Source organism: Talpa occidentalis, unplaced genomic scaffold, assembly GCF_014898055.3.
Source record: "Talpa occidentalis isolate TD23 unplaced genomic scaffold, MPIMG_talOcc4v2.1 talOcc4.7, whole genome shotgun sequence".
Classification (NCBI taxonomy): domain Eukaryota; kingdom Metazoa; phylum Chordata; class Mammalia; order Eulipotyphla; family Talpidae; genus Talpa; species Talpa occidentalis.
The window spans coordinates 102,059,482-102,085,412 of record NW_023605083.1 but is presented as its reverse complement, the minus strand read 5'-3'; the positions used below and the strand labels follow the sequence as shown (position 1 = coordinate 102,085,412).

The following is a 25,931-nucleotide window of genomic DNA, read 5'->3' as shown; positions in this document are numbered from 1 at the left end:
ACGGACTTGATGTGGCTTATTTTACCTGTGGGTCTGGATCCTGCCTCCACATTGGGCTGGATATTCCACATAAACAGCCCGCTTTACAGGTGGTGCTAAATCAGAAAAGGAACTCACAGCTGGGACTTGAACTGAGGCAGCTGGTGTCACAGCTCTTGCCTTGCTCTTCAAGGCATGGTGCTGGGGTCTGCATGGTCCAGAAAAAAGAGGGCTCCTTGTGCAGGACTCAGAGGCTGTAGTGTCAGGACCCAGGTGTGCCAGCCCCCTTGTCCTGTTTCTGCATTTGTGCCACACCTTCCCTCACCTGGAGCCCCTCTGTCCAGACCTAACCTATGCACCTTTCCTCCCTGCACTGGGCCAGCGACAACCCTACCAACATGCATGCCACAGGAAGTGGGTGCTAAGTAATGAAGAGTGCTGGTCAGCTGAGCCATAGCTATTTTCAGCCTGTCTTGTAGGTGATGTTTTGCTCATTTTTTTTTTTTTATGTGTGTATATGGCTGCATTCACACTACTATGGTGGAGCTGAGGGTTGTTGCCACAGATGTCATGGTCTATGCGACAGTTTATGTGTGACTTGACCAGGCTAGGAGATAAAATATAACTTGCGTTAGCTGGGATGCCCAACTTCTCCCACCCTTAGGCCTCAGTATTCCTGGTTCCTGGGCCTTTCGACTTAAAGACTCCTGGACCAGTAGTCCCGGTTCTCAAGTTTTCAGATTAAGACTTAAATACAGCGCAGGCTTTGCTGGGTCTCCAGCTTGCAGATGGGAGATTGTGGGACCTCTCTCTTTATGATCACATAAACCAGTGCTTATGATAAATCTCATAGGTGCCTGGAATGACAACTTATCCTTTTGATTCTGTTTCTCTGGGGGCTAATAGAGATTTTGATACTGAGAGTGTGGAGCTGCTTGAAGTCTCTTCCTGCTTGCTTCCCTGTCTCCATACTCCTGACCTTGTCACTTCCCTGGACATCCCACCCAGAGTAGAGGCCTGTGACTGTCTGGATTCTTTCCTTGGGGTGGGGCAGGGTCTAGAACTGGGTCTCTCCAAAGGGATCGCCTACCCCAGGGGTCCTCTAACCCCAAGGTTAGAGAGAGGCAGATGTGGCCTTTTGCCTGTAAAGTCTTTACACACCTGGTAGGGCTGCTGACCTCTGTGTGAGCCTGGGACCTGGTGGCCCTCTCTAAGTACCCCAGACCTTGCATCCAGGGACTTGATTCAGTGTCCCCAGATGCATACTGTCCCACTATAGCTCTCTTGTTTTATTTAGTACAGCTTTACCTGCTTAGCCAGATGTAGTCACACGTGGATGACAGAGCTGTGGTGTGCAAGCCCCATGTGTAGTGGTCCCTCCCATTAGTCTGAGCAGAAGTTCATTGCTGTAATTGTTATGTTTGCTTCTATCTCTGGATCTTGGCCTCTGTCAGGGTGGTGGGAGCCCACTCCTGGTCCTGGACAGTGCAGTGTAGGTCAGGTGTCATGTGCCTCATTCTTGCACCTTCTGTGTGCCACCTTCTTGCTAGAGGCTGTTGGGGGTATTGCCACATTGATTCGAGTCAAATATGCCTGGTAGGGGATGTTGGTTTCTTTTGAGGCAGGAGGGACTACCCATGCCTGGTGGGTCCTAGGCCCTACCTGGGGGAAGTAGAGGTTTGGCTTGTTGTGTGAATGCCTATGGGCGCTCCATCCTCCCCAAGGCCCTGCCTCACATTTGCAGGCAGCCGGTGGCTTTGCTGACCTGTGACTCCTGTCCAGCACGCCCCAGTTAGAACCTTAGTACTGCTCTGTACTTCCCCACTCAGTCCTCAGTACTGCTTTCTGGGCACCCTGTGTCCAGGGGCACACTTGTTCACGCAAGTTGTGTCAGCCTTCTTGGGGTACTCCCTGCTTGCTCACCTCTTCTTGCTCTGCCCATAGGGGGCAGCACCTGCCGTGTTGTATCACCAGAATTCTGCACTGACTTTGGGCTCAGCCTTTACCTCTGTGACCTCGCTGATTGCCTCCTTGCTCTTAAGTGGGTGACCCAGTCCTGTTTCCAGCCCTTCCTGTGCAGACCTCCTCCTGGGGTGTCTCTCTACTCTGCACCCCTTTTGGGATTGGATTCTTCGATTCAGTCAAACAGTGCTCATTTAGGAGTGGACTGGGTGTGTCTGTGGGCGCTGGTCACCCCAAGGCTTAAGTCTGGGAGCATGACACAAAAGAGCTCAGGGAGGGGCGGTCTTTCCTCCCAGGGGAGGGTCAGGCCGCAGGTGCCTAGCAGGAGCAGAGGCACAGGGTATGTGCGTGGCACGTAGGTGGTGTGGGGAGGGCCTCTGCATCTCGAGGCACTGTCTCCACCTCGGCCCCACAGGAACCCTCAGGTCTTCCTCCAGTACCCACCCAGTCCTTTGCATGGGCCTCTCTGCCCAGGCCTTCACTCGTCTCCTGTAAGTCACCTGACTCTGCACTTCTCTCTCTTCAGTGCTTGCCCTGCCCATCGTGCTTGTCTTTGAGACCCTGCCTTTGGAGCTACCCCCTCTTAGCCTGAAGCATGTCCCAGTCTCTCCCAGTGTCTGGTCCTGGCCCAGGTGTCTGTGCAGTGTCCACATGGGCCTGAACCATCTTGAAGCAAAGCGTTTCATGACCTCATACTTGGACTCACTGGACCTGGTCAGCCTCTAAGCAGTAGATAGAAAGACATGTCACAACCAGCATCAACCCACTGCAACTTTGGCAGCCCATGGAGGAGGGTGGGGTAGACATCACATCGGCACTGCTTCCTGTCCACCGGTGATCCTGAGGTCCAGAAGGATATCATCTTATTCCCCAGAGCAGTGGGGAAGTTTGAGGGCAGGACTAGGTGGATCCCCAAATGGCCAGGGGCCTCTGGGCCTGGGACATGAGCAGCATGTCATGAAGCTATACAGACAAAAAAAAACACACTGGCAGCTGGACATCTCTGTTGGATGGCAATACCTCTGCAACAGCATGCCTTGGGTCAGGGGGCAGGTTTTGAGATGGATTCACGGGTGCATAGGATTGTACAAGGTATCATGAAGGCCCTTTGGTGAGAAGACATTCATTTGGGTGTTTGAGTGACCAGGTCCCCAACTGTACCTCTCTGACCTCTCAGCCTCCTGGTCTGTGATCTGGGGCAGGAAGTACAGGGATGGCATTCAGATTCATATTCTCTAGAAGGAAGAAAGCTTCAGAAACATCTGAGTTGTTGTCTAAAACAGTTGTTGTCTTGAGGTACAATTGAAGTACAGTAAAATACATATATGTAAAATACCCAATTAGCCAAGTTTTCCTATGAATATACACTCACGGAATGAATAGTATCAGTGAGGTAGATAAGGTATCTGTCTCCCCCTTACAGTCTCTTCCTTCTGTCCCCATCCCAGGCAACCACAATATACATTTGTTTGTTTCTATCTTCTAGAGTTTCACATAAGTGGAATCATACAGCATAGACTCTTTTTGGTTTTAGTCTGGCTTTCCACTGAACCTACTTTTTTTTTTTTAAAGATTTATTTATTTATGCATACAAGAACTGGGGTATAGGCCAGAGGTGTGGGGGGTGAAAGGATTCACCAGAGACAGAGTGGGGAGCAGAACAGATGGATTGACTGAAATACACTGCTGAGGGGAGCAGCTGGCAAGTCATGAGAGGTCTGCTGCACCATGTGGGTAGCTCCCTGGCCGGGGATTGAACTCGTGCTGCAGTGGCTGCGGCGAGCTTCATAGGTTGCGTCTTAACCCTTTGCCCCACCAGAGAGGCCCGTACTTTTGAGATTAATTCATGTTAATGTGTGCCTCAATGGTTGCTCCTTTTGATTGTCGAGTAATACTCCATTGTGTGTCTGCACTATACTTTCTATTTTAAAAAAATATACTTATTAATAATTTGTTGGGTTGTTTTCTGTTTGTTTTGGCTTTTACAAATATATGCATTCTCGTGTGCTTTTATTTCATTTGGATGAATACCCAGGGTGGATGGGATATCACATATTAGGTATATGCTTAACTTTTCAAGAGTCTGCCCATCTCTTCTGAAGTAGTTGTAGCATGTTATACTCATGCCAGTGATACAGGAGGGCGCCTGGCACTCCCTGTCTTGCCAGTACTTGGTTGAGTCAGACGTTTGATGAGTGTTAGCATGGTTTATCTTTTCCCATCCTTTAACATTTTTTAAAAAGATTTATTTGTTTGTTTTTTTGTTTATTTATGCATACTAGAGCTGGGATGTAGGCCAGAGGTACGCGGGGTGAGAGGATTTACCAGACACAGAGTGGGGAACAGAACAGATGGATTGACTGAAGTACACTGCTGAGGGGAGCAGTGGGCGAGACGGGAGAGGTTTGCTGCACCATGTGGGTAGCTTCCTGGCTGGGAATCGAACTAGTGCTGTACTGGCCACAGATAGCATCATAGTGCTGAGACTTAACCCTTTGTGCCACCAGGGAGGCCTGTTTTAACATTTTTTTAAACAACTTTGTTTTTAACAACTTTATTGATATAATTCACATGCCTTATAATTCATTCATTTAAAATGTATAGTTCAGTGGCTTTTAGTATATTCACAGTTATGTATCCATCACTGCAGCAATTTTAGAACATTTTCATTAGTCCAAAAAAGACACCCTGTACCCCTAGTTGTCACCCACTTAAACTTCCCAGTTCTTCCCCCTGGTCCTGGGCAGCAACTGGTCTCTTTCTCACTATATAGATTTATCTGCTTTAGGCATTTCCTATAAATGGAATCACAGTTTGTTCTTTTGTAACTTCATTTCTTTATGTAGCAGAATATTTTCAAGGTTCATGTGTGTTGTAACATGTATCAGCAATTCATTTTTTATTACCAGGTAATGTTTTGTGGTATGGATAGACTGGATGGACCACATTTTATTTAGGCTTTCACTGCTTGGTGGACATTTGAGTTGTTTCCACTTTTTTGCTATTATGAACATTGTATGCAAGTTTTTGTGTGAATATATGTGTTCATTTTTCTTGGGTAAATATACCTGGGAGTGTAGAATTGCTAGTTTATATAGTAGTCTGTATTTAATTTTTTCACAATGGCCTCACCATTTTATATATGCACTTCAGAGATACTGTGGTTCAGTTGCAGACCTCTGCAATAAAGTGAATGTCAAAACAAAGTGAGTCACATGAGGTTTTTTGTTTCAGTGCATATAAAAGTTGTGCTTACACTATGCTGTAGTCTGTTAAGTGTGAAGTGTTATGTCTCAAAAAGCAATGTTTGTACCTTCAAAAATACTTTATTGCTAAAAAAATAAAGTATAAGTATCACAAGAGCCTTCAGCAAGTCATGATCTTTTTACTGGTGGAGGGTTACAGTAGAAACATAAAGATCATTGATCACAGGTCACCATAATATACATAATGATATATGTATATTATATATATACAATATAATAATAATAGTAATGAAAAAGTGAAATATTGTGAGAATCACGACAGTGTGACATGGAGACATGTTTTTGGACAAATAATACTGATGGACGTGCTCCATGCAAGGTTGCCACAAATCTTCAATTTATAAAACATGCATTAGAGAAAGGTTTACCTGTGTACCTCAGCAATATGTGATGGTGCCAGTTTTCCCACATCTTTACCAGCTTTGTGATTTTCAGTTGTTTTGTGGGTGTGAGGTGTTCTTGTTGTGGTTTTGACACATTTCCCCAATGATTAGTGATGTTGAGTGTCTTTTCATGAGCTTTGTTAAGCCATTCATCTCTCTTCTTTGAGGACTGTCTAGACAAATCTTTGGCCCATTTTTAAATTAGGTTCTTTTTTTATTGCTGAGTTGTAGGAGTTTATGTGTTCTGGATACTAGACTTTCTTCAAATACGAAATTTGAAAATGCTTTCTCCTATTGCCCAGTTTGTCTTTTCACTTGATATTGTCTTTTGATAGACAATTTAAATTTTTTTTATGAAATCCATTTTATTTTGCTGTTGCTCATTTTGACAAGGTCATGAAGATTTAGCCTTGTGTTTTCTTCTTAGAGTTGTAGTTTCAGTTCTTACATTTTGGTCTCTGATCCATTTTGATTTAATTTTTGTGTATTGTGTGGGGTGGCATTCCAACTTCATTATATATTGCACATGAGTTTCCTTTTGGCCCAATTTCATCACTGAATTATATTTGTGCCCATGTCAAAGTCAATTGACCACATATGTGGATGCTGATTTCTGGACTCTTCTGCTCCATGGGTGCTTATGTCTGTCCAGTACCACATTGTTTTTAATCACTATAACCTTGATTGAAATTCTGAACTTGGAAATTTGAGTTCCTATTTTGTTTTTTTTTTTTGTTTTGTTGTTGTTATTGTTTTATTTATTTGTTTATACAAGCACTGGGTACAGTCAGAAGCGCGGGAGGGTGAGAGAATTCACCAGAGCCAGAGCGGAGAGCAGAACAGGCAGACTGATGAAATACACTGCTAAGGGGAGCAGCGGGTGGCAGGAGAGGTCTGCACGCCATGTGGGACCCTCGCCCAGCGCTCAACCGCTGCGCCACCCGGGGAGGCCTCTTGAATTCCTATTTTGTTTTCAATGTTATTTTAGTTTTTCTGGGCTCCATGCAATTCCTTATGAATTTCCATTTCTGCAAAAAAAGGTCATTGGAATTTTGATAGGAATTGCATTGAATCTTTAATTAATTATATTTTTAAGATTTAATTTTATTATTCATGTTACAAGAACTTTATTATTATTTACACAAACTGGGGTCTAGGCCAGAGGTGCAGGGGATGAGAGGATTCACTAGAGACCGAGTGGGGAGCAGAACAGGTGGATCTACTGAGAGACAGATCCAGTACTGAGGGGAGCAGTGGGCATGTGAGACAGGAGAGGTCTGCTGTGCCAGGGTTAGCTCCCTGGCTGGGGATGGACACTTATGCCACTATGGCTGACAGTAGCTTGATGGTGCTGAGACTTTAACCCCTGCGCCTCTAAGGAAGGCCTTTAGTTAATTATATTTATTTATTTATTTTTAAAGATTTGTTTTATTTATACAAGAGCTGGAGTGCAGGCCAGAGTCGCTGGAGGGTGAGAGGATTCACCAAAGACAGAGCGGGGAGCAGAACAGGCAGACGGACCAAAAGCACTGCTGAGGGGAGCAGCGGGCGAGATAGGAGAGGTCTGCGGCGCCATGTGGGTTTCTCTCTAGCTGGCCGGGAATTGAACCAGCACTACAGAGGCTGCGGACAGCTTCACAGCACTTTGCTCAACCCACTGCGCCAACGGGGAGGCCCCTAGTTAATTATTTTTTGAAAAGATTTTAGTAAAAAGAAAAAAGTCTTTTCTGCTTGCCCACATGGTTTCATATCTGGTGCTTTTCATTCCTCCTTGTTAATCCAGATTTCCATCAGGATTGTTTTTCTTCTGCCTGAAGGATTTTAGTTAACACTTTATGATGCAGTTCCGCTGGTGATGAATTTGTTCAGCTGTTGTGTGTCTGGAGTCTTTATCTTACCTTAGCTTGTGAGCAGTTTTCACTGACAGCAGTGCTGGTTTTCTCAAGGTGTTGCGCCCCTGTCCTCTACTGTCAAACAGACTCCTTGTCACAGCGTTTCCTTTTTTTCTCTGACTGATCTTGGTATTTTCTCTGCATCACTGGTTTCAAACAATTTGTGATGTGCCTTGGCAATATGTTCTTCATATTTCTTGTGCTCGGGGTTGACAAGCTGATAGTATTTGTGGGTTTCCATCAACTCTGGAGGTTTTGCAGCAGATACTTTTTCTCAGTACCTCTTTCCTCTCCCTGGAGCCTCCAGCTGCCGTGGGCTGGCCTCCTTGAACCATCCCATGTGTTTCATTTTTGGTAGCCTTATTGCCATTTCTTCATGTTTACTCATCTTTTCTTTTGCGTTGGTCCCATCCTGTGTACCTCTCACCTCACTTGTTGGAATTCCATCATTAGCATTTTCCATGAAAACCAGTCCTGCTCCATCCAGCCCTATCACTGTGTCCCTCTAAACTTGCCTTGTTCTTGTGGGCTGGCCTGCTGCCCCGCAGTGGGCGAGGTGCCAGTGCTCAGTGCTGGGAGATGGTGCTTTTACTCCTGGGTGTGTTCTCCTTTGTTCTGGGGTGTAGTTAAGTTACTTGGAAACAGCCTGATCCCTCCAGGTTTTGCCCTTAAGCTTTGTTGGTTGGACACGAGCATTAGCCAGCTCTACCTGCTGCCTTTGTGAGTGGTGGAGTTGCCCCTCAGTCCCTCTGGTTCCTCATTTCTGACCTCAGGACCCACAGGCTTACACTGGCCTTTTTATGTACAGGCTACCACTGCCTCTGCCTGCCTGCCTTCTCTGCAGCTTCCTTCTGGGAGACCCATCATGGAACTCACCTGAGTCCTGCCTCTCCTTACCTGGTGCCCAGTGGCCTGAAAGCCTTTGTGTAGTCTCATAATTTTCTGGTTATTTTTCAGTTTTCCACCAAGAAAGGACATCCAGTTCCTATGGATGGTCTCATCTTGGCTTGAGGTCAAGTCTCCATCAGTCTGTCTTTGAAAAGCTGCCCAGGTGCTCATGGGCCCCAGGCTGGAAACTGGGCGGAGGTGAAGATTCAGGCTGAGGCTGGCAGGCATGAACTTGTGGGTAGTTGAGGGGAGGGGGTAGTGCACAGTGTTTAGCATCCCTGTGATGGTGATACAATGCCTCGTGAGCTGTCTAGTGCCAGCCAGAGCATGATGGGCACAGCCTGCTCAATTGGCCTGGTTAGGCCTGTCTGCAGGTTTGAGAGACCCTGGTAAGCAGGCCTGCTGTGGTGTCTGTGCCTCAGGAATTCCACAGGAGAAAGCCCCAGTCCAGACCCTGCTCCATTAGCCATTCCTGTTGGCAGAGAAATGAGTCACTTTCTATGATCTGTTTTTCATGTCAGAAACAGTCCTGCTCAGTAACATCTTGTATATTGCCGTGTGCATTTCCCAGTTGTTTTCTTCGATGAAATCCCTTGACGTCACTCCTTCTAGTGAAAGGTGGAAAGTTCCTTTTCTCTTTTAAGAGATAAAGGCAACCCTCTCATTGTGTTCTCTCCATGATCTGGGACCCCTGGAAAGAGATGATCCCTCAGAGTCTGCTTAGTGATGACACCATGACTCGCCTCGTGGTCCCATCCTGCTCTGTGGGAGGGAAGGGGCATCTCACCTCATGGTCTCTTCAACCCTTGCTGTTCTGGGGTAACAATGTTCTCCTTCCTTTGATATTTTCACCTCCCAATTTCACCCCGGGCCCTGGGCAAGCAGGTGGGGTCTCCTTTCTCAGGTTTGCATGGTTGCCTGTCTGGGCTGGTCTAAGTGTCCTGGGTCACGCTCCAGTCCCCTGCACACCAGCTTGGCCTGGCACCCATCTTTCTAGCCTTCTAGCGCATGGAGGTTCTTCCAGAATGGGTAGAGATAGGGGGGTTAGAATCTGGCATCCAGAAGGGCAGACTCCATCTGGAGTGGCCCCCGCCTCCCTGTGCCTTGGTTTCCCTACCCTGAAGGAGAGATGGGGTGATGTGTGGGCAGCTTCTAGCATTCATTCCTTGTTGGTTGGGTCAGGTGTTTCTGGAGGCTCTCCTGCCCGCCTCCTAGGGGCAGGGGCCCTGACTGCAAAGGTGGTCCTGCATTGCAGAGATGGCAACTGGAGCCTCCTGTCCCACATACCACTAAGGGGTCTTGCTCCATATCTAGCTCCCTCTGTGTTCAGGTTGGCACACTAGCTACATGGCATCCATCTCCCCTCATGGTATCTGGCTGTGGGGTGGCATTTGGGTCCAGGCACCTTCTCACAAGCATCTGGTCTCCCTTGCAGGCATTCGGACAGGCACACACAAACCACAAGAAGGTGGCTGCGGATGGCGAGAGCCGGGAGGAAAGTCTGATCCAGGAGTCAGCCTCCAAGGAACAGTACTATGTGCGGAAGGTTCTAGAGCTGCAAACAGAACTGAAGCAGCTGCGCAACGTACTCACCAACACACAATCTGAGAATGAGCGCCTGACCTCTGTGGCCCAGGAGCTAAAGGAGGTAACCAGTGTGCCACACTAAGCCAGTTCTCCCAGAGTCCTAGTGGAGGGGGCCCCAGAGAAGAGCCACAGCAGTGACAGGAGAAGGGTGGGCTGCCATCACCATGTGGTGGGACAGCAGCAGACAGGATAGCATGTGTTGCTAGACGATCTGTATGAGCTACCATCCATGACCTCAGGGTTCCTGTGATCTGACCCCTCCACCAGGTCCTCACTGTGAAATGGCAAGGGACTTTGTTCCAGGCTGCAGGGAGACCCACTCTCTGCAGGGACAGGTGAACAGATGGGCAGATGGTTCTGAGCTGTGGTCAGGATCCTGAGTGCTGGCAGAGGTCATTGGTGAGGTTTGGGGTGGAGCCTGGGGGCTGACAGCAGCATGGGAGTCACTCCCCTGTTTGGGTCAGATATTGCTGAAGCCTGTGGCCAGGCAAGAGCTGGGCTTGCTTCCAGGGGATGGGCTATTGTCAGAGGCCTGGAGCTGGGTGTATGATCTCATTTCCTCCCACAGGATTGCTCTGCTCAGGGCTATGGGTTTGACCTTGATGAGGGGGAGACTGTTTCAGCTGCTACCAGGCCCCACCTTTCAGGAAAAGCTAGTGCAGGCACTGTGCCAGCCTACTGTGTCCCCTTGACCTCCTCCCAGGAGGGTCTGTCCAGGGCTATCAGGGGCTTGCTGACTTCTGGTTTGGGTGGCAGGAAGTGGGACTGGGGTTCCTGCTGTTTCTTCTGGACTTTAGGAGAAAGCCTGCCCTCCTTAAGCACCACTAGCCTCTTCTGCCCTCTGAGGGCTATGGAGGCCCTCTAGGTTCCTGATTGGGGTGGAGGACTCCCCAGCACCATCTGTTCGTACCCAAGTCCAAGTAAGTATCCCTACTGTCACCAGACTCTGTCCCTACCCCACATATCTTCCCACGGCTCTGGCCCAGCTGAGGAGTCTGGATAGTGAGGACACAATGCCAGCTGCCTTCCCAGTTCAAGTGCCAGCCTAGGCCCGACATGGCATAGGCTTGTCCCAGGGTTGTCCCAGGAGATGCCCCTTTCACAAGGAGGGTGTCTACCTCCCAGTACCAGTGTTGCCACCATCTGTACTAAGTGACTGATGCCCTCTGACCCAGCCCCCAGCCATCCTTCTCCTCTGATGACCAGCAAGGCTGTTGTTCCCTTGCTGGGAGGATCCTGCAGCCTCTGTTCATGACAGTATGTAGTGTTTCAGTTGCCCCAAAACTCTTCTCTGGTGACCCTAGCATATCTGATTACTTCCCTCATCTCACAGTTGTGGAAACTGAGAGGCCAAAGATTTGGTTGCGTATCCAATGTCACCCATCTGGTGACTCTGGGGTCCTGACCTGTGTACTCTGTGGATAGACCTGGCCGGCTTCTGTCCTGGGAGGTGGCATTGGGTCCCACTTTGCAGATAGAGTAGCAAAGCCCCGGAGATCCATCAGCAGCAGGCAGAGGCATGCTGTACACATGCTGGGCTATCATGAATTTGCTCTGGGAAGCAATGGGGCTGCCCTTTAGCAGGTGGGCTTGAGTTGGGGTCCTCCAGATGAACTTCCCGTCCTGGTGGACCCCACATGCCCCCAGGAGTCCCTTCCACCCAAGCCTGTGGTGCTGGTACCTGGGCTGCAGGAACCTATGGGAGAAAGCTGGGTATTTTGTCATGAGCCCAGGGTAGTGGTGGGTCTGGAGCGGGTGGGTGCCTGGTGTCACGTGTGTGCTGCAGAGAGGGAGGGAGAGGGAGAGCATGCACACACTATTATAAGGAATTTGTTCACATGTTTATGGATGGGCAGTCCAAAATCTTCAGGTTGGAGCCACAGACTAGAGACCAGGGAAGAGAGAGTGTTGCAGCTCAAGACTTCTGTTTCCCCACCTTAGGGGAATCTCAGCGGGTTTTGTTTTTTGTTGTGGTTGTGGTTTTTTCTTAAGACTTTAAGCTGTCTGGATGAGTTCCATCCATAGGAGGGAATCTGCTTTAAGTTGACTGATTTAATGTTAGTCTTATCTAAAAAATACCTGCCTAGCACCACCTGGACTGGTGTTTGACCAAATATCACCTAGCCAAGGTGACATTAAAATGAACCACCAGGATCCACATTTATTTTTTTCCCGGGATATTAAATGAGGGCCACACCAGTGACAGGTTGTATGGGAAACTGTCAGGGATTTCCAACTGCCTCTCCAGATAAGTGGAAGCAAGTCTGTGTTTCCTCACATTGCCACTTGCTGTCATTTTTGTTTATTTTTGCTTACTTAAAGGAATTTGATTTCTTGGTGGCCCTGCTTCCTCCTGTTGGTAACTTACCATCCCATCAGTTCTCGACACAATATGGTGTAAGCTTTGTCAGGAGGGCTTACTATAAATGACAACTCTCCCTCTCTGTGGCTTGCTCTTTTGTCTTTTCTTTCTTTTTGGTCCTAATTCATTTTGCTAATCCAGCATTACTTTGTTTTGTATGTACCTGCATGAAATCTGAGGTTCATGTCTCATAGTGTGTGCTGTGGATAGGATCATGAGAAAAAGAAGCAGGAGTGGCGAGCAGTGTGCTGCAAAGAGAGGGAGCTAGCTGTAGGGCCAGAGGGTGAGCCTGTTGTCCAAAAGTCGCCCTGCCTGGGGGCATCAGACTTTTGCAGATGGGAGGGTGCCCAGTTGGAGTGATGAGAGCAGGGGACATTTAGGGAGATAGTTTGTCTAGGGATGGATCAGTCCCTAGGGGACTGGAGACAGTTTCAGTTGGCACAACAGAGGAGGAGCTTCATCCAGGCAGAGGTCAGCTAAACATCCTACGACATGCTGGATGGCCCACGTGTCTCCAGGGCTGAGGTGATGGTTCAGCCCTGGCCCACGGTGGCTGCAGGTTGAGAATTCCTGGCAGTCTTGGTTACGATTGCCTCTTCCCTGCATGACATCTGAATTCTGGAGGCCGCTGAAAGCGGGACTGTTTCTTAACATCTTCATGGGGATGATCATACACTTTACCACTCACCACGTAAGGTGTGTAGAGTTTAGTGGTTTTTAGTATGTTCACACATATGTGCACTGTCCCAAACCAATTTAGGATATTTCACCACCCTCAAAAGAAAACTTTTAGCAGCTACTCTCTATCCCTTTTGGCAACCACTCCTCAACTTACCATCTCTGGATATGCCTGTTCTGGATACTTGGTATCAGTGGAATCACAATCCACGACCTCTTGTGTTTGGCTTCTCTCACTAATAATCATGTTTACAGGGCTCATGCTTGTTACAACACATCACTCCTTGTTGAGGCTGAATATTCCGTTGTATGGATTGACCACTTATTGTCTATTTGTTCATCACTGGGCTATCCCCACCTTTCACCCTTGTGAAGAGTGCTGTTTGAACATTTATGCACAAGTTTTTGTGGGGATATATGTTTTCTCATCTCTGGGGTATGTGCTGAGGAAGGACATGTGCATTAGCTGGCAGTTCTCTGTTGACCTCCGTCCACAGAGCTGACACCTCATCCTACCAGTAATATGTGAGGGAGGAACAACTTTTAAACTGTAGGTCAGGCAGGCAGAGACCCTCCACTTTACCCCCACACCACACTGCCCAGGGCCCCAAACACCACAACAAGCCTAGTTTCACTGAGACCCCTGTGTCCCAGGGGTGGTGGGGCTGGCCTTGAATGGCTGCTCACTATCACTCCTGTCTTGCTGGCAGATCAACCAGAATGTGGAGATCCAGCGAGGCCGCCTGCGGGATGACATCAAGGAGTACAAGTTCCGGGAGGCCCGCCTGCTGCAGGACTACTCGGAGCTGGAGGAGGAAAACATCAGCCTGCAGAAACAGGTGTCAGTGCTCAGGCAGAACCAGGTGAGTAGAGCCAGCCAGCAGGGGTTGGGCTAGCTCTAGACCACAGTCCCTGCCTCCCTCAATTGAGGTCTCTGTGGTGAGAAGTGTTCCCAGTCTCCCTCATGCACCTGCTATGGACTGGGATGCAACAGCTGGGCCCAGACCCTCGAAGACCAAGAAAATCTGCTAGTGCTAGCTGACCTTTGACCTGGCCAAGGCACCCCGCCACCAAAAATGGAAGGTGATGAAGAAGTGATAGCAAAAGGGCCTCCCTGGTGGCACAAGGGGGTTAAACCCCACACTATGAAACAATCCACAGCCTCTGCAGCATGAGTTTGATCTCCGGCTGGCCAGAGAGCAACCCATATGGAGAAGCCGACCTTTCCTGGCTCGCCCGCTGCTCCCCTCCGTGGAGTATTTCAGTCAGTCTGCCTGTTCTGTTCCCCACTCTGTCTCTGGTGAATCCTCTCACCCCCTGCATCTCTGGCCTGTACCCCAGTTCTTGTATGCATAAATAAATAAATCTTTAAAAAAAAAAAAAAAGAAGTGACAGCAAAAACCCAAGACTGGTGTCTAACTTCATCCCCATCCCTCCTGCTGTCTCAGGTTTGCCAGTTGCTCCTTTCCCTTGCTCTCTCTGCTGTCCTGGAACTGTGGATAACCCTTGGAAAGAAGCAGGATGGAGGGGATGTGGAAATTGTAGTGTGCATCTGGGGGCCCTTAAGGAGTAGTTTGGACTCATCCCCCCTTGAGGAACTTCTGCCTAGTAATAGGAGGAATAAAGAGAATTGTCCCCACTCATGACTAGACAGGAAATTTCACTTTCACCTATAAAAGGATACCCAGGTAACCCTGGGCACTCAGACCCTTCAAGGCTTGCCCTGCCAGCTAACTGTGACTCTGTGCTCATCAGTAGTCTCACACAACGTTCTGGACCAAGGCTCAAGAGTTATTGCCCCTGGGCCCTAGTGTCTCTAGGTAGAGTATAACCCCCTCTCTGGGGTTCTCCTGGGACCCGAACTCATGCAGATTAGCTCAGTCCTGCCTCTGAGAGATTTATTTCTTGACAAATACTACAAAATAAAAAGTGCTTTTTTTTTTTAACTTTTTTTTTTTTAAAGATTTGTTTATTTATATAAGCACTGGGTACAGTCAGAGCGGGAGGGTGAGAAAATTCACCAGAGCAGGGAGCAGAGCAGGCAGAAGGACCGAAGTACACTGCTGAGGGGAGCAGCAGGCGGCAGGAGAGGTCTGCGCGCCATGAGGGACCCTCCTCCGGTGGCCAGGGAGCAGCTGGGGATCGAACCGGTGCCGCGGAGGCTTCTGTCAGCTTCGCAACCCAGCGCTCAACCGCTGCGCCACCGGGGAGGCCCTTTTAACTTTTTTTTTAAGATTTATTTTTATTTATGCATACAAGGACTGAGTTGCAGGCCAGAGATGCGGGGGTTGAGAGAATTCACCAGAGACAGAGTAGGGAGCAAAACAGGCAGATTTGCTGAAATATACCACTTTGGGAAGCAGCACACAAGACAGGAGAGGTCTGCTGCGCCATAGGTGGGTTAGCTCCCTGGCTGAGGATGAAAGTCAGACTGCAGAGGTGACAGCATGATAGTGCTGAGTCTTAACCCTGGGCCACCAGGGAGGCCCAGAATAAGAAGTGTCAAATACCAATTTCTGTCTGCTCTTTCCTGGCCTACTTGCAAATACAATTCAGCAAGTACGAATTTTGCTTCTCTCTCTTCCAACCCAGGAGTTTCTGGTAAGGGTGTTGTGAGCAGCCACAGCACCCGCATCAGTGGAAGTAAGTAACCTAAGAAATTTGTAGCATCGATGTGTTCATTCTGATTTCCACAGCATCACTGGCTCTGAGCAAGTCTCAGGCTTTTGCCCTATGCATACTACAGGCACACTTGTCTCAGATGTGGGTGGGCATGTAGTGTGTAGGGTGCTGTGTCCTTGTGCTAAGAGCCTGTGCGTGTGTACATCCCGGCCATGGAGTGAGCAGACTGGCACTTGTCCCCAGCCGCATGGTCAGGCCCAGCAGTATGTTGGTCTTTCCTCCTTAGGTGGAGTTTGAAGGCCTCAAGCATGAGATCAAGCGTCTGGAGGAGGAAACTGAGTACCTTAACAGCCAGCTGGAGGACGCCATCCGGCTCAAGGAGATCTCGGAACGGCAGCTGGAGGAGGCATTGGAGACACTGAAAACAGAGCGGGAGCAGAAGAACAGCTTGCGTAAGGAGCTGTCACACTACATGAGCATCAATGACTCCCTGTACACCAGCCATCTGCATGTCTCCCTGGATGGACTCAAGCTCAGCGAGGACACTGAGGGCCTGGCCAACGGCTTTGAGCATGGTGGGCTGGCCAAGCTGCCATCAGACAACAAGACCTCCACACCCCCCAAGGATGGCCTGGCGCCCCCATCCCCCAGCCTTGTATCTGATCTCCTCAGTGAGCTCAACATCTCTGAGATCCAGAAGCTGAAGCAGCAACTGATGCAGGTAAGAGGGCCCCCCTCCTGAATCTCCTCATAATCCTGGACATCCACATCCTAGTAAACCACCCCCCTTAATGGCCACTGGGGCAGCACTCACTATGCCGTCCTGAACCTTTTCCTTAGGTTTATTTCAGGTGCTGCATCATTGCCATGCTTGGAACTGCAGTGTCACGGGTGAAGGTGGCAGGGAAGTTGGTTTCTGATCATGGGGTTAGAGTTTTGATTGCTGTTGAGGTTTTCTGTGTTCCTCCTTAGTGCCCACATGCAGTCTCCCCATTGTAGCCTATAGATTTGTCACCTCAGGGTTTCCTGCCCCAAGACTGAATGGATCCCTAGGGTTGACACCATGAATCCTAGGTTGCTTGTGTCTAAAGAGTGACCCAACCAGATCCCCAAGTCTCTGGGAAGAAGAAAGATCTCCCTCCCTGATGGCCCACTACATGACACCCACCCAGGCGTGCCATACCATGCATGTCATGCTTGGTGACATCTGTGATTCAGGCAGAGTCTCTGCTAGGACTGTCTAGGAACCTTTTGGAGCATGAAGAACCTTTCTGTGCCTTTGCAGATGGAGCGGGAGAAAGTGGGCCTCCTGGCCACACTGCAGGACACACAGAAGCAGCTGGAACAGGCACGGGGTTCCCTGTCAGAGCAATGTGAGCAAGTGAGCCGCCTCACAGAAAACCTGAGTGCTCTGAGGCGCCTGCAGGCTGGCAAAGAGCGTCGGACAGCCCTGGACAGTGAGAAGGAACGTGATAGCCATGAGGATGGTGACTACTATGAGGTGGACATCGACGGACCTGAGATCCTGGCTTGCAAGTACCGTGTGGCCCTGGCAGAGGCCAGTGAGCTCCGGGAGCAGCTGAAGGCCCTGCAAAATGCACATGAAGCTGGTGAGGCCCAGCACGCTGAAGAGAAGGGTCGGCATGAGGCTGAGAGCCAAGCACTCACGGAAAAGGTCTCCCTGCTGGAGAAAGCCAGCCGTCAGGACCGCGAGCTGCTGGCACGGCTGCAGGCAGAGCTGAAGAAGGTGAGCGATGTCGCAGGTGAGACACAGGGCAGCCTGAGTGTGGCCCAAGATGAATTAGTGACCTTCAGTGAAGAGCTGGCCAACCTGTACCACCACGTGTGCATGTGTAACAACGAGACGCCCACCCGTGTTGTGCTGGACTATTACCGTGAGGGTCCTGAAGCTCGTGGGCGCCGCTCGCCCATCCTGCCTAAGGGGCCACCAGCTACAGAGGGTGGGCCTGGGGATAACAGCCCCTCACCAGGCTCTTCACTGCCCTCACCTCTGAGTGATCCACGCCGGGAGCCCATGAACATCTACAACCTGATTGCCATCATTCGAGACCAGATCAGGCACCTGCAGGCGGCTGTGGACCGCACCACAGAGCTGTCACGGCAGCGTCTGGCCTCACAGGAGCTGGGCCCCTCTGCTGACAAGGACCGGGAGGCTCTCATGGAGGAAATCCTCAAACTCAAGTCTCTGCTCAGCACCAAGCGGGAGCAGATCACCACACTGCGCACGGTGCTCAAGGCCAACAAGCAGGTAGGCCCATACTCCGGGACTAACGGGGTCGGGGAGCTCTTCATCCACATACGCCAGCCACTCCCTCCCCTGTCCTCCTCCTGGGGACCCTGCAGGCTGCTTCAAGCCTGCAACCATCCCATGTAGGCCTGCTGCTGTAGGTAGAGAGCCTAGGCTTTGGCCTGTGGGGGTTGGTGTGTTAAGGGGGGGTCCTAGAACAGCGGGGACCCCACTGAGGGGTTCTCAACCTGTGACACTCACTGAGGTGCGCTCCCTGTGCATCTCTGACCCTAGACAGCCGAAGTGGCCCTTGCCAACCTGAAGAGCAAGTACGAGAACGAGAAGGCCATGGTGACTGAGACCATGATGAAGCTGCGCAACGAGCTCAAGGCACTCAAGGAGGATGCAGCCACCTTCTCTTCACTGCGCGCCATGTTTGCCACCAGGTAATTTGATTGTGGAGGGCAAGAGCAAGGATGTCAAAGCTAGCTGGATGTACTGGGGCCCAGCCAAGCTGTACTTCAGTGTCCCATGATTCTTTTACTATTTCTGCTGCTGCTTGGGGCCCAGGGGTCTTGAAGGAGTTTCCATTTCTCTTCATAGAAACCAAGAAGGGCCCAGTTTTATCTCCATTTTACTTATATGATGAGGAGGCTAAAGTCCTAGGCTTAGAGGATAAGCCCTCATGGCTCTAATTGGAGGTACGAATTTCAGTGGGGGACAGGTGGTGGGGGTAGGCCATCCAGTTGGCATGATGGTCAGTTACAGAAGGGCCAATCATTAACAATAATAAAGGTTTTGCCTCCCAGAACTGGGTGAGAGTTTGGTTTGTAGCTACAGAAGGAATCCACAGAAGTCCTGTGCTCCTCATCTGACTCTGCCAGTTGTGATTGGTGGGAAGGGCAGCAAGTTTCAATACCCTTCCTGATGGTCAATCAGGAATTGAACAATCCCATATACATACAGACTGAGATACAGGCCTGGTTCCATGTGTTTATGTATCTAGAGGGATATGGCGCCCTCTGCTGGCAGGTGTTGGAAGGACAGCTGGCCCACGATGTCCCATGTGGGTGTGGAGGCTGGAGCTTCTAGTTAGACAGGTCCTACCCAGCTCCGGGTGTGGTTCTCTTCATCTGGGTACCTGGCACTCCCCACTTCTCAGCAACATAGGAGGAGGGGTGAAGACAAGGAAAGAAAGTTGCAGACTTCCACTGGATGCACCCTGAGTACCTGTTATATAAGCCTTCTTTCCAACTTGTTTCATTTGAAGACCTGCCTTCTTGGAGGCAAGATCCGAGACCTGCTTACCTCTGAGTCATTAGCTCTGTAGAGGGACAGCACAGGGCCACTATTCTCATGAACAGACCACAGTGGCTATTTCTCTCCCTGCACTTATACCCAGATAGGTGGGGCACTTGTCACAAACAGATGCTGAGACAGGGCTACCCATTGCATCCACTTACTACCAGGCTTTTCAGTCCTCTAACATGTTTTTGCCTCTTGTGCTTGCAGGTGTGATGAGTACATCACACAACTGGATGAGATGCAGCGACAGCTGGCAGCTGCTGAGGACGAGAAGAAGACACTTAACTCACTGCTGCGCATGGCCATCCAGCAGAAGCTGGCACTGACCCAGCGTCTAGAGCTGCTTGAGCTGGACCATGAACAGGCCCGACGGGGCCGCACCAAGGCCACCCCCAAGGCCAAGCCCAGCACTCCTAGCGTAAGTCACGCCTGCTCCTGTGCCAGCAACAGGGCTGAAAGCTCCGGGCTTGCTACCCAGGTGTTCTGCAGTGAGAAATATAACATTTACTGCGATTAGAGCCTCACGCTCAGCTAATGTGCCGCACGTCACCTGTCTGCTTCTCGACTAACCCAGCAGCAGCGGGACCGCAGTGCTAGGCTGGTCTTAACCATGACTAATGCACAGAGGGATGGATCTAGCCAAGTCAGCGCTGCTTCACCTGGACACGCGAGCTTTGTGTCTGCTTCTCACCTTTGGGGACACCCTTCACAGCATCTGCTCTCCTAGGTGGGGTCAAGGTGGGGTCGAAACCCCGAGTCCTTGGCGAAATCAGGCATCCCTTCTTGGATGTCGCTGGCTCCTGAGGGGGCGCAGAACCCAAACTGAACCTGCATGTCCCTGCATGTATCTGTGCAGTCAGGCCACCCCAGCACCCAGCAGGCAGCTTTAGAGGTTCTGGCCTAAGGCCTAGGTGCAGCCTCAGAGGATGGTCTGTCTTGACAGTTCACAGAGAGTTACTTTGTAGTTTGTACACCATCTCACTGCAAATTGTATCTGGGATAAGAGTACACAGTTTCTCCCATCAGACCCAGAGAAAGAGCAGCCTTAAGCTGCTGAATCCTCTAGCTGAATGCGCATTGGGAGCTGGTCACTCTGGCTTGGCACAGTTTGCCTGGCCATGCCCGAGACCAGAGCTCACAACCTTGGCCTCTCTTTCCGGGATTTGCATGCCTGTCTGGTGGCCCGTCAAGTGACAGTTAACAGGCCCAGGGCCTGGGGTGTTTTTAGTGAGAAAAACTTTCCAAGTGCCTGACCAGACTTCTGCCCTCAGCAGGAAGCCATCCTTTTGTACTTAGGGTATTCCCAGCTTTCAGGACAGATTTCTCTGTCCTCTGCCCATTTTCAGGCTTTCTTCCCAGGGGCTTAGTCCACAAGAGACAGGGCTCTGGATATCCCCATTCTGAACCTGGTGGTTGGGCTGAAATGGCAGGCTGTACACTGCAGCAAGGGCCCAGCCAGTACTGGGAAGGAGCCATGCCTGGGCCCAGGCTGGTTTGCGCATGCACAGGAGGAATGTGAGTCTGGTTAGTGCAGTTCCACATAGTGACAGGAAAGGCAACCTGAGATTCTTTCATTTCCTGGGGCTGCTTCCACACAATGCGCGAGTAGGCCATCTGAGTTCACACATTAGGACGCAGAACTTTTCATATTTCTCCCCTGCCTTTGCCCCTCCTGAAGGACTCCTGGCCTTGTCTCTCTGTGGCCCCTCACCCTGGCTCCCCCAGCCCTCAGCCCACCCTTCCCTTTGTTTCCCAAGCATATCTCTGTCCCCACCGACTCTGGATACTGCAGACTCGTCTGCATTTGGGAAGCCTTTAGAATCAGAGAGATGCAAGTTGTGTGCCCCCATTCTTGACTATGGGTCTACTTTGTTGACAGGCACCCAGTCTTGAATTCTCTTCCACTTGAGAAAGGGTCAGGTATCCCCAATCCTCCCCCGCAAGCGGGACTCGGGGGCATGGCTGTTCGCTTATTCCACACACTCCTCGGCCCTCCTTGCCAGTCTGACTTGCAGCTTCTCTCTACTTGTAAGGGGTCTTCACAAGTCACTTAGGCCGGCAGCCCCCCTAATACATGCAGGTACCTCTTCTCTGCCAACTAACATGCCCAGGTCCTCACCGCTCAGTGGGGCTTCTGCTGTTTGACGGATGACCAGTTCTAATGTTGTCTTGTTTTCTCCCATTTTCAGCTATAGAGTAGCTGCCAGGAGGACTCGGCCACCGGCCCTGTCACACTGCAGCCCCCCTCCCCTCCCGTGGGCCCACGCAGAGGAAGGAAGGGCGGTCCAAAAGTCCACTTAGAAACATTATTGGATATACCACTGCAATTCTTTTCAAAATAGCATTCCCGAGTTTTTAATGGGAGAGGAAAAAAAGCTTTAATGTTGAGAAGCCATGAGCTGCTCTCGGAAAGGTGTTTGTACAAAAGCTGAGGAACCTGCTTCACAGCGACCACAGGCTCACTTAGGAACCCACTAGAAACTCGCATTACAGAGTCTCCCTGTCACAGATACTCCTTTTATCCGATCAACCTGTGCACTTTTGATACTTTGATATTATATTTGCTTCCTTAACCCCTTGCATAGGGACAGTCTCAGATGCCATGGTCTGTCTCGCGGTCCTATAGCCCTCTGTCTTAGCTCCCAATGTGTTAGTCTGACATGGGCACGTGGCACGGTGTGTCCTCTGTGCGTGTAGCTCTAGGCTGCTTAGATAAAGGCTTCGCCAAGCCAGCGAGGCGCTCACTAGCGTGTCCACGCTGTGGTTCAGCAGCCTGTTAGATTATACGGCATTATGGTTCATGTTTGAAATTACAGGTTTTTAATGCCATGTTCATTAAGAAATCCAGGGTATTCCAATTCTGGGGTTTTTCATATTGTATTATTATTATTCTTAGGAATAGTTCAATGTAACAAGAAGAAAACTTGACCTTTGCTCTGGTTACACAGTAATAGGCACTTGAAAACAAAAGATAAATTATTGAATGAGTAGTATTACCTACAAATTCCAGAATTTTCTGGGTTTTAGGACATTGTGAAGCATGACTGATTAACAGAATTTTATACAACTGTACCAGTGAAATTCCAAATTGGAATTGTTTTGTTACTCTGGTTGTTGTGCCAAATTGTGGTACACTTAGAAAAATTCTACAGTCGATTTTTAGGGTGTTAATTTCAACACCTTTTTGCTAGTAACCATTGCCAGTAGTGCCTTCATCAGTTAAGGGAGGTGTCCCAGCGTAGTTTATTCTGACGTGGACCGTGAAGAACTAGTTGGGAATGCTGAAGGCCAGTGTGGACCAATAGGTGTGAATGGGCACACACCTTCGTACCTGAACCTGGGCATCTTCATTGAGGGAAAGAAAACAACAATTGTGCAAAATTCTGTTAGTCAGTGATTCTTTACTGTGCAGATCCTTGCAAATTCAGGGGCTGAGAAAACGAAAGTGAACACAAATATTGAGTGTACTTTGGGAACCAAATGGACTTTATGTTAAGCAAGCTGTGTGAACAACACACCACGTTTGTGAAGAGCCAGGGTGGCAGGGGGGCCAGCAATGTTGGCCTCGTCAGCATGGTGAGGGCTAGCCATAGTATTCTTTGCAAATGTGAGAAAGAGATGTTATATATTCTCTTGCTTGGTGTAACTAATCACTGTTAATTTCAGGAAACAGAACTCGCTGAAGCTTCTTAGCAAATCAGGTCTGCATCCTGTACTGATTTGCTGAATGAAGTTGGGTGAATGGTCAAATTGGTACTCATAGAGGAAGAAGAAAAAGTGTCCTCTCTCTTCCAAAATAAAGGGTAAATTATAATAATAATATAAGCAGCAAGAATAAAAAAGAATTCTGTTTCCTGGAATAAGCATTTCTTATTCCTAGTTGTAGGGGCCCCTTTTTTTACCTTCTCTTACAGTGTTGATTCTTAAGAAATGTTACATTTACGATAACTTCATCTGTACGGGGTATTTATTTGCAATGATGTCTGAGTACTGTATTTTTTTCTGTGCATTACTTAGTGTCAGAATGTTGTCTTTATTTTAAGAGCATATGCATGTTCTCCTGCCAAGGAACCTTTACACAGACCCAAACAAAAATGCTTTCAAGTTGTGAAAAACTGAGGCAGAACATGGGAAAGAAATAAGAAGGAGAAATCAGTCGCAATTTGAAACACAGGCAGATGGCAGAAATGTCTGCAAAGCCAGCCCACATAGGAACAGAGGGCCTGGGTAAAGGGTCGCGTTGGTAGGACCAATAAATAAAGAATAATAAAAAGACAAAGCATGTGGTTTATGTTCTGTAACTGCCTAGGTGATTAAAGATTCAACAACACACCTCAGTTCCAGGATCTCCAACAACAAGCATTTATTGGTACTGATGGTGTTGAGAGCAGGAATCCACTCTGGGGCCCATCATGGGATGTGTGAGGAGGGCACTGCTGCATCAGATATCGTGAGCACCCAGCAGCATGGTGGCGAGGGCACACTGTTACTATGCTGTCCTGACTAGGAAGCAAGGATTTGAATGATGCCAATCTTTTGTTGTCCAAATTCTTGTTTTCTCAACTAAGGAATGTGTTCATGGGCACTCTGAACCCATTTTGGCGGTTGCATGGGAACAGACCATGGCTGAGGTGACAGTAAATATTGGGATGCTCTTTCACTCCCTTCCTGACAGCCTCAGTCAGACTTGAGTGCCTACCACCAAACCTCAGGGTTTCCTTCTGGGAGGCCATCTGAGGCCCTGTCATCTCCCAGAATGCCTTCTTGAACCTGATCTCCCCCGGCCTCTGTGTCCCTGCCAGGGTTCCCTCTGATGATTTCTGTTTCTCTTTAGTAGCAGCTGCCTGGATCCTTGTTCAGTTTGAAACTTTCAAAAGAGGCTTGTTTTTCTAACTCAATTGTTGGAAAGAATCTTCCTCCTCTGCTGGCCCACATTGCTGCAACAAGCCCCTGGAAGGGGTTGAGAAGAGAGCCTGCAGTTGACTTGGAGGAGATCCCCAAGAGGAGAGGGCACTTGGTAGTAATCCAGACAGGACTGATCCCTTTCAGAGGGGACATCACCTGGTCCTTGGTTTCCACCATGAGCACAGCACATTTGTTGACCCTGACACAGTCCCGCCCGCTGGGATGTTTGATTCATACCAGCACAGAAGCAAAGGCCTTTGCCATCCCCTGTGTGCTCTGGGTGCTCACGCATGTGACTGTTCATTTCAGGGATGGACTGGCAGCTTCCCAAGTGGGTGGCGTCCCAGGAACCTGTGGGAAGGGACATTCAGTACTGAAAAGCTTCCTGCTCAGTTTTCCTAACCAAGAGGGAAATTCCCTATGCCTAACACCTCCTTCAACTCACTGCAGGATTTTCACTTCCACTACCCAGCAGGTTTCCAGAGCTGCAGCTAATAGCACTGGCGTGGAGATAGCCCTTCAGTTAAATTAGTCTCTGGAGGTAGCAGACTTACCAACTTCAAGCATCAGCTTCCCTTCTGTAATTTGGGGGTAGTAGTTCTTTGCTCAAGGTGGTGAAACCTCAAGCCTGATTATGTCGGGCGTGCAGCAGGTGCTCAGTGGATGAGTATTGGTAATATGCTTCTTGCTGCCATCATCATCACCAACGTCTGGAATGCTGGGCTGCACAGCTGAAAACTTTGTCTTGTGGGGAGTCTTTCAAGTCAGCATATTTGCATCAGGGAAGTACTCACATCCTCATATTTAGTCCAGATTTGCATTCAGTGAACACAGCTGTGTGACCAGCAGCTACAAAGTTCCTTGACCCGCTGAGATAGCTCCTTTCGGAGCACGCAGTGGGACTGCCAGTATTGTAAGGCACTGTTCTGCTTCCTGCCCATGGGAGCTTCTTATGACAATAGATATGCCTACATTCTGATATTACCCAGCATGGGATTTTGGCAGGAATGGGCCTCTGTGCTTTCAACCATATTTAAACAGTGGAGCTGGAAAGGCTATGTGTGAATTTCTTATGAAAAGTAGGTTCATCTATGAGCCTACTTTTTTTTTTTTAAAGATTTATTTATTCATGCACACAAGAACCAGGGTACAGGCCAGACGGTGAAAGGATTCTCCAGAGACAGAGTGGAGAGCAGAACAGGCAGACTGACTGAAATATACTGTTGAGGAGAGCAGCAGGTGAGATAGGAGAGGTCTGCTGTGCTATGTGGGTATCTCGCCGGCCGGGATCAAACCCACGCTGCAGAGGCTGCAGACAGCTTCACAGCACTGTGCTCAACCGCCTGCGCCATGGGGGGTGGCGTGAACCTACTTTTGTAAGCCCAAGTCCTTGGTATGAAGAGGCACTCCCACTTACACAGTTCCTTCTCTAAGAAGGAAGTAGCAATACCATAGTACATCATCCACAGAAAATTACTCCTTACATGGATACTGTGAACACAACACTCATGAGCCTCCCAGGAAGAAAGAACAAGAGGAATCAATGATCTCATACACATATACACTCATGCATACCAAGATCCCTTTTTTAAAATCTCCCTCTTGAGTCAGGATTTGTTTTATTTACCCTAACATGTTTGTGAGGTAAGTATAGCATACATATAGCTTGCACATACATAAGAGTGCAAGCAAAAGCATCCATTGACTAGATTCTTGTAAACTGAACACACTGAGCCACCATCTAGATGAGAAGCAAATGAGGGTGACCCCCCCAAAGCCCCCATGCTCTCTGTACCCACTCCATCTCACAGGGATAACTCAGACTGTTAGTACAGGTCACTTGTGCCTATTTCT

General features: G+C 49.2%; 1 protein-coding gene across 2 annotated transcripts in view; it reads left to right on the top strand.

Annotated features, from left to right (window-relative positions):
- The window catches only part of BICD2 (BICD cargo adaptor 2), a 36,813-nt gene extending 13,165 nt beyond the window's left edge, over window positions 1-23,648 (top strand). Inside the window, exons 2-8 of one of the 2 annotated variants that reach the window (XM_037491646.2) lie at window positions 9,806-10,018; window positions 13,708-13,860; window positions 15,906-16,340; window positions 16,905-17,888; window positions 18,162-18,313; window positions 19,380-19,590; window positions 21,362-23,648. In XM_037491646.2, the coding sequence (XP_037347543.1) occupies window positions 9,806-10,018; window positions 13,708-13,860; window positions 15,906-16,340; window positions 16,905-17,888; window positions 18,162-18,313; window positions 19,380-19,590; window positions 21,362-21,367 (2,154 nt within the window). In that variant the 3' untranslated portion in view covers window positions 21,368-23,648. The other variant, XM_037491645.2, reaches the window with a different exon arrangement.
- The last annotated feature ends 2,283 nt before the right edge of the window (window positions 23,649-25,931 follow it).